This window comes from Trachymyrmex cornetzi, unplaced genomic scaffold (assembly GCF_001594075.2).
Source record: "Trachymyrmex cornetzi isolate Tcor2-1 unplaced genomic scaffold, Tcor1.1 scaffold227, whole genome shotgun sequence".
NCBI classification, from domain to species: Eukaryota; Metazoa; Arthropoda; class Insecta; order Hymenoptera; family Formicidae; genus Trachymyrmex; species Trachymyrmex cornetzi.
In genome coordinates this window covers 841,081-849,472 of record NW_017296923.1, presented here as the reverse complement: position 1 = coordinate 849,472, position 8,392 = coordinate 841,081, and the positions used below count along the sequence as shown (strand labels likewise).

General features: G+C 40.4%; 1 protein-coding gene across 4 annotated transcripts in view; it reads right to left on the bottom strand.

Moving 5' to 3' along the window:
• Positions 1 to 8,392, bottom strand: part of Sox102F (transcription factor Sox102F) — a 196,315-nt gene that overhangs the window by 64,799 nt on the left and 123,124 nt on the right. Inside the window, exon 1 of one of the 4 annotated variants that reach the window (XM_018506624.1) lies at positions 7,663 to 7,863. The exons of 2 other annotated variants lie outside the window; for them this stretch is intronic. In XM_018506624.1, the coding sequence (XP_018362126.1) occupies positions 7,663 to 7,679 (17 nt within the window). In that variant the 5' untranslated portion in view covers positions 7,680 to 7,863. Of the gene's footprint in view, positions 1 to 7,662; positions 7,864 to 8,392 lie in introns of those variants that run through there. One more of the 4 variants, XM_018506622.1, reaches the window with a different exon arrangement.

The window sequence follows — 8,392 nt, the reverse complement described above, 5'->3', positions numbered from 1 at the left end:
AGAGAGAGAGAGAGAGAGAGAGAGAGAGAGAGAAATGAAGAAAGACGGCTTCAAGCATCGCGCGAGAGCGCGTACCGATGGGAACAAAGCACGCAGCATCTGGAACACGTTAGAGTCCTCCGCGACCGCCTCCACACACCAATCATCACGTACCCATATACGCACACTAACGTGTGCGTGAGGAAAAGCACGCTCTTTCGTGAGAGGAACGCAGAGACACGAAGAAGGAGGGGAAGTGGGAGGAAAGAAAGGGAAGGAAATCCCGGACGTAGAGGAAATGAGAGAATTCGTGGGATACGCGCGCCAACCAGCGCCAACCGAAAACAACGAGAAAGAGAGAGAGAGAGAGAAAGGGATGTTCACGTGTGCGTTACGCGCTCGTATATCTCAACCACTCCCCTCCCCTCCCTCCTGCCATTCCTCACACTGCCCGACTCAAACGAACGCGCGCGTAACCGGGCTCCATACATCGCGAACAAAGCGCGCGGCGTACATGGACCTGTATACGAGAGGCTGCACGCGCGATAGCGCGGTGGCCAGAGCACCTCGGCTATCTGCCGCTATTCATCCGTCCTGATGAATCCCGCCGCGCCGCGAACCCTGGCGAACCCCCACTGTTGTCCGCGACCGGGTACAGGTATTGTGTGGCGTGCGAATAGCGAGATGGATCCCCACACATCGCGACTTTACATCGGCTTCTTTGGGGTTGGGCGTTCTGTTGCAGTGGAATCTAGTTTTCTTACAATTATGCTTCCTTCAACATTTCGAACAAGTGTACCAAGAGATTTTTATTTTATACGACAAATGCGCGGTCTATAATAGGAGTAAGTTTTAAGTCGCAAAAAATTGATCAATCACAGTCGTATGTGAGGAGAATAATCGACTGTGATTGGTCAATTTCTTACGACTTTAGACTTGTGAATTCTATAAAACATTGGCCGCGCGTTCAGCAGAATATTTATTTGGAAACTGTTGAAAGTTTTCTTCGCTGAGATAGGACTGTTCCTCTAGATCTAAAACTATAATCCAATCAGTGCAAAAAAAATTATCAATTGTTGCAAAATAAACATTCTGCTGAACGCGGCCAATGCTTTGTGAAGTCTACAATAGAAGTCTATAGCAATTGACCAATCAGTCGATCATAATCTCCTCACATTCGAATGCGATTGATCAATTTTTTATGACAAAATAAACATTCTGTTAAATGCGACCGTTACTTTTTTATCCTATGGGAGAAATTACGATGTCCTCAAGCATTATATTTATATATAAAAAAATTTAGAAATTTTTTCCAAATTATAGCGCTCCAATAAACGACAAAGTTCCAGTGGATGCTTTTTTCTTATATTTGTACTGCTTTAAACTGAATTTAGTAATTTAATATATTTCATAATATTCGACTGGCTTAAAGCAACAACTATAGAATTAGAGAAATACCCTAATATCTATGATCAATCGCTTCCGTAATGCGCGTGTCTTTTCAACTTGCCCGATTAGCGGTATAATATCACGCGCAGTGTATCGTGTTATGCATTATTTTATTATACGTTATCGTCCAGCTGCCACCGGCTGCTACTGTAATTTCCTATTACAACAGGTTATCGCGATTAGCAGGTACGCTAATGATCGCAAAGTGGTTCTAACACTCACTTTTCTATTTCACTGCAAGTATCCCGCTATCACGGAATATCTTACACAATTCCTCTGAAAATCTGTTGAAGGACTTAAGTCCGCTTCTACTACCAATATAGATTAACTTTAATCTGAGTTCAACTTATTCTGTATCTTTTTCTAATTCTTAGAATTAAAGAAAGGAAGAATTAATGAAGAATTAATTGAACCGAGATTAAAGTTAAACTACATTGGTAGAAACGGGCATTAGTTCATCGATTAATCGATGAACTAAGGAGCACATGGCGCAAATTCTTTCAACGAGATACACGTGTGGCATCATATAATAAGCGCAAATATACATCTTTATCGGTTTGACACGTATTTAAAAGAGTTCATCTTTATACAGTCTCCAATTTTGAAAAGTATCTTATCAGCAAATAACACAATTAATGCATGTCTATCATTGTAACGAAATGAGATAATTTATTATCGCCTATATTCTCGCATAATTTGTTTTGAGCTCTCGCAATTTCTGTAGTAATAATTTTACAGACAAAATATATGAAATTTATTTGTAGGGAAATAAATGTAATAAACATTGATTATGTACATAAAAACATTTTGAAATCTGAAAAATTAAAAAATAACTGTTATATCCATAAATTTATGTAGCAAGTAACTCAAAAGAAAGAAATACAAAATTATTAATAAAAAGATTATACAATAAATATTGTAAAATTTTACTTTTGCAATGAAAATATATGATAGTATCGTAACTACAATTGATTAAACTTATAAACACATACATGAGATCATATCTCATTTAAGAAATTTCAACAAAGTTGATAGGGTCAAGTATATCGACGCTTATTATCTACTGTTATTCGTAAATTTTGTAGCAAATTTATCTGCAAAATAGAGCTTTGTGATATTTCTATGAACGTTTGCACGCAATCATATGCGTATTCGCTAATTCGTAATCGTTGAGTAATCCGATTCATTGCGTATTTGACGTTACACGTGTCGCTGCTTTCTCGCTGATTAAAAGTGCATAGCCCGATGTTAGAGTAGTTCGTGTTGCTTGAAATTTCCAAAAATGTTTGCACTTAAAATGAAATAAATATATATTTCAGCGTTGAAGAGAAAGAAAGCGAAGATTTGGGATGCAAACTTAAGTGCAATAAGCAAACGCTTAATGAACCACGGGAGTTTCAGAGATCTTTGATCGTCTCGAATAATAGTACTTTTTCGCGGTGAACATCGCTTAAAAATAAGCTGCAGAAACTCGGTGACATGTGCAATAATCCAAAAAGGAAATGTTAACATTTATATTCGTATCAAATTATCGTTCTCTAATGACTTGTCAATGGCCTTGACCTTAGCGGATGTGATCGTGCTGATGAGTAAGAATTTTTTTTCTAACAAACGTATTTCACATCCTGGCGTTTGTCGGTCAAAGTCAAGTACGATATCGTTTGCGATTGCAAGCGTTATTAAAACACTGCAACTCATACGCGTAATTTCATTGAGATAAGTTCGAAATCAGGGCACACAACTACGTTGACAAGTCGACACGCAAATATTTAAAATCTCATAGACTTTTAGATATAAATTTTTCATAGCTGTGCGAAATGTGATTGCGCGATTCGGTAATGTCCGACAGACAGGTACGCTTTACAAATTGTGATTACATGCTGCGTACATATACCTAGCGCACGGATTTCGTGACAAGAGTAAATAATTAATTATACGAGTAAATAGTTAATTTGCTTGCATTTGGAAGGCTTAAAGCTACATGTCGTAACTAACGAGATTCTATCAGTATCGTTTATATTGTTCAAAGATTATGGCAAACACGCTGACTGGGCACACTTTTATTAAAATAACGCTAACGCGCGAATCAGTGCTATCACTCGTTTTCGCAAGTGAGCTGGAATGTCGAAACTCGACCTCTACGTGTTTTGACATTTTAGAATCGTGCTTTGTCTCGTACGTTAAATACGCTAACACGCAGTTTAGTGACGTAATGAAAGCACGCAATACATCTCCATTGTCAAGTTTTATGCACGCGCACCCAAATTCATTTGTTTAGCGAGCGATGTCACGCACAATTATAGGGCTGTCCACGTATATTAGCCGAGGTCGCGCCGGTATTTCGAGTCGCAACGCGCGTTAGGTAACTAGATTTATACTAAGAGAGCAATTGGCTTTAATAAAATACCGTGATAGATACTGCATGGATTATCGCGCGGACAATATCGTTGAGCGCGATGCGATATAATGCACATCATGTACATAGTTTATAGAGGGGCTGCAGCTTCAGCGCTCGTGCGACTGAAGTAATTTATTATAGCGGGAACTCTGTATAATGTAGCTTCGCTGCACCTTTAGTCGTATAAAGAACTTTTGTACGTATATATTGTACCCAGGTTTTAATTATCTCCTCAAAGATGCGGAATTCTATGGAGGCTGCCGATGAATAGATTGTAAATTTAACAACCACATAGCATTTTTTAATTTGCCTCATCTATTTAGGATGGGATACTGCTCATAATAAATTGTTTAGTAGAATTGCATATTATATTGAATAATAGCTTTGTATATTCGCTACACTGATAGAAAAATGTTTGACACTTGTGACTATAATTGTATGGTAAAATAATTATAGATATCAGCTTCATTTTTATAGCTATTATTGCTAGAATTGTTGATAATAATTATATTTATATAATAGTTCTACCAAAAAATGTCTAGTTGGCACCGAAAACGACTAGGTATAAATTGTAAGTACAATGATCGTAAATTACAGTATCAAATTGCTTCTCGTCCTGACGAAATAAACTGCAATGTTCACGTTGGCATTTAATGATGTATCGAGACATAACTCATAAACCGTATAACTTTTTAGATGAAAATACTTGTGAAAGCCTCAAAAATATAATAAATTATAGTCAAGTTATAATAAGTAGCAGCTTTTTTTCTCTCACACAGTGCAATAGAATACATTATCTGTTTCTTGTCTACACGCTGCAGCCATCTTGAATTGTGACATAAGAAGCGAAAAAATACATTAAACAAATTCTTACAAACTACATTAAAATTTAAGTAATTTTTAATAAAACAACACTTGAAATTACAATAAATTTGTAAAATATACCGAAATGTCTCCTTGATATCCCGACAATATACAACTATATATTTGTAAATAACTATATATTTGAAATTAAAGTATATCTAACCAAATAAGGAAACAATTTGAGCTGTATGAAAGCTGCTGTATGAAATAAATATAATTTTATTCTATTCCGCGAAATAAAATGAGAGTTTTTCGGTACATTTTATTTACAGTTTTCAATCAAATGCAAATATTTGTTTTATTGGAAAATATTTCTATTTTAATATATATTGCAATAATTTTCGTTATTTAATGTTTCGCTTCTGCCGTCATCTAAATCCGTGATAAGCGATCAGGATCTTTAAGAACTTGTTTAAATATTCGTAAAAAGAGATAATCATGACATTAAATATCATACACTAAATACCAATATACAATTATTTTAATTTGCTTCCGCATGTAAACGACCTTTTTAGCGAACGCTTTCGAACTGTCGGTTAATTTAAACAGCTATTAAAGCATAAAAGATCGATCGTATTCAGCGAATGCTGTAAAATCGCCCGCAAAACTTGAAGCGAAACGATGTCGTACTCCAGGGAAATCGATTAAAAATAAAGCGAACAACCCCGAGCGACGGACATTCGCGCGTTAATTTGATATCGTCGTCTCTCGATTCGTTTGGCGACATGCGCTCTTGTTACGCAAATGCGTGTACGTAGTTTGCGTGTCGATCAATCTCCGCGTCGAGCATATCCTTCGGGAATTTACAAGTTTGCGCTTATTATCATGGTGTCCGAGATAACTCGATATTTTTGTATGCGCGAACGCGTACTCGGCAACCCGGCACTTAAACCCCGCTCGAAAGGGTCGTTTTTGAGCGAGGAACATCGATTAACGAGACATTGTAACGGTAATACGCGCGCTATAGACAAAACCCCCAATTATATTCGCCTAACTGATTCATCGAAGCCTTCTGATATTGGGATAAAAACTGCAGATTCATGTTTCACTTTGAGTGCTACGTGAGTAAGCAATTTTTCCGTGATGCGATAATAAGCGATAGATTTAATAATACAATCCACTTATTGTGTTTCATCATGTCACTCAGAATTGTCCGTTAGTAGAAAGTTAGAGACAATTCGTAAGCATTAATGCACAGCTCAAGGCACCCTCCTTATTTGTATAATAAAACGCTCATGTCATATAAAACGCTCCTTCGAAATCCGCTTCGTGCCCGCCCGATCGACAAAAACTTCTGGTTTATCGTTTCAAGGCTGAAAGGATTTGTGTGCCACATGCGTCGTTTACTCCAATTAATTGAGACGGACGTCAAGTGTCCTTCGTGTCGTTTTTCGCGCGAAGGAAGTAGAGACGCGTCGTCGGATTTTGAGTGGGATCGCGTAAGATATTCTACGATAGCGGGAAGCCTGCGGAGAAGTAGATGGAACCCCATAGAGAAGCACGAGGAGATCGAGGGGGACAACGGGGAGGGTCACTGGGTCAGATGCGTAGAGAGCACGCAGCCTCCTCTCTCTCTCTCTCTCTCTCTCTCTCTCTCAACCCTCGCTCGTTACGTCTCTTCTCCTCTCTTTGTCTCTCCCGTCGACCTTCCGCTTCGAGCCGGTTCTCTTTCTCCTCCGCCGTACCGAACACATGGCCCCGTGTGTACACGTCTGTACCCGGTCGCCTGGGTACGACTCACGCACGACGCACGCATGCACGCGTTCACATAACTCGACACACGTACTTATACACGAATACGCACACAATCCCAGTCGCCCTCGCGCTATCACGCTGGTGGTCGCGTATCGCGAGATACAATGTCATGACGTGACTCAGATTACGCACGGCGAGGACTCGTATTAAGCGCGATCGCTGCAGCCCGTATAAGCGTGATTTCGTGTCTCGAGTCGCGTTGAGAGCCACATCGATCCGGACGCTGCGACCGACGAAGCCTGCCGATCATCGAACTTTCCTTCAGACGTGCGTGTCGTACGACAGACTGTAATTCACATCCCACAAGTACGCGCGCGTGCCGTTTCGCTCGTTGCACGCGCGTTAACGAAATCGTGTCGAATTAAATTATATATCGATGCTCCGTAATCGACAAATCCAGAGTCAATGAAGAATTCCTTCATCTTGTGTTCACGATGCTACAAATTGCTTCCGAGATCTTAAACAGAGAAAAAAATTAACGAACCACATTCGAACAAATCGACCAATGCCACTGATTCTTTTTTGAAACGATTTCTAGCATCGTGGACACTTAGTAATTTGTTAGATAGTTTTCGCAGTCTAATTGCAATTTTTCAACAATCTATATGAATGTCACGAAGCGTTTTAAATTGCACTGATAGATTGGATTACGGTCGCTTGGCAAATTTATCAATGCAGATTACGATTCTAAGGCCCTGCGCACAATGAAGGAAATATTAAGAATAGAAATAAATATTAAAATTTAAACCTATCTGGAACCATGTATTCCGATGTAACTGACTTCTGAATCATTGACTTGAAATCTTAATACTTATTCATGTTTTTCCTTCTTAATATTTCCTCCATTGTGCGCAGCCATTAATTGAAAGAAAAAAATACTGTTAATATATTTTATTTTAGTCACAGTAGAAAGTAAATTATATAATTATAACTTGTTGTGTAAATTATATAATTATGTAATTATAAGTTGTGATCTTTGAAAAACATAAATTTCGAATATCTAGAAGTGGGGAGAGTGAAAGATTAATCAGGATTATCTCTAATCCGACGATTAGATACATGGCATATTTGCAGATAATTTGCGTGTGTGCGTGTGTGTAGGACGTAATTGCAATATGATCTCGTCGCCGCTTTTAAATCCCCGTATCGCGCATCGAAAACCACGTGTCTCGATATCTACACACATCTACGCGAGGACGCGAGGTCAGTTCACTCACCTGCCAAGCGTGCTCATATCATCCTGGCCGCGCGCTGGTAGCCTGGACTACCCCGTTGCCATTGACGTAACACTTGTCACGTATCAAAGAACCGCACCTCCGCACAATGAATAAAACCGCCACTGACAAACCAGAGAGACAGAGAGAGAGAGAGAGAGAGAGAGAGAGAGAGAGAAAGAGAGAGAGAGATCGGACAGCTAGAGCGACGGTCGGACCCGCTCAATCGGAACCGACCGGGTTTTTCTCGGCACTCGATATAGCTCACACCTTCGGACGTCGTTCGCGGTCGAAAGATCGGTGAGATATCTCCACGAATAGGACGATCGCACGAAGGAAACTGCGTTCACCAAGGCAAGAGAGTAGCACCGATTTCTTCCACGCTACCTCATGCTACCCGGTCGCGTCGCCGTCAGTATACCGGTCGCGCACTTCAACACCAAATCGCGGGGAGACGGTGCCCGCGGTCGCCGATTCGCGCGGAGAACCAGCTGTAACGATACCCTCGATACCGCGATAACGACGCGACGCGACGCTCCGTTTCGCGTACCACTGTCGCGAGCTACGAGGCGCTCTGCAGCACGGCGGAGAGGCTTTAGCGGACCTTGCGGCGCGTCAGTGGGTCCGCGTCAGTGGGGGCGAGAAGGAGGCGCACGGAGGCTGCACGGGCATAACGCGCGACATAGAAGCGCGAGAGCGGGAGCGGGAGCGGAGTGGCAGAATGAGAGAGGAG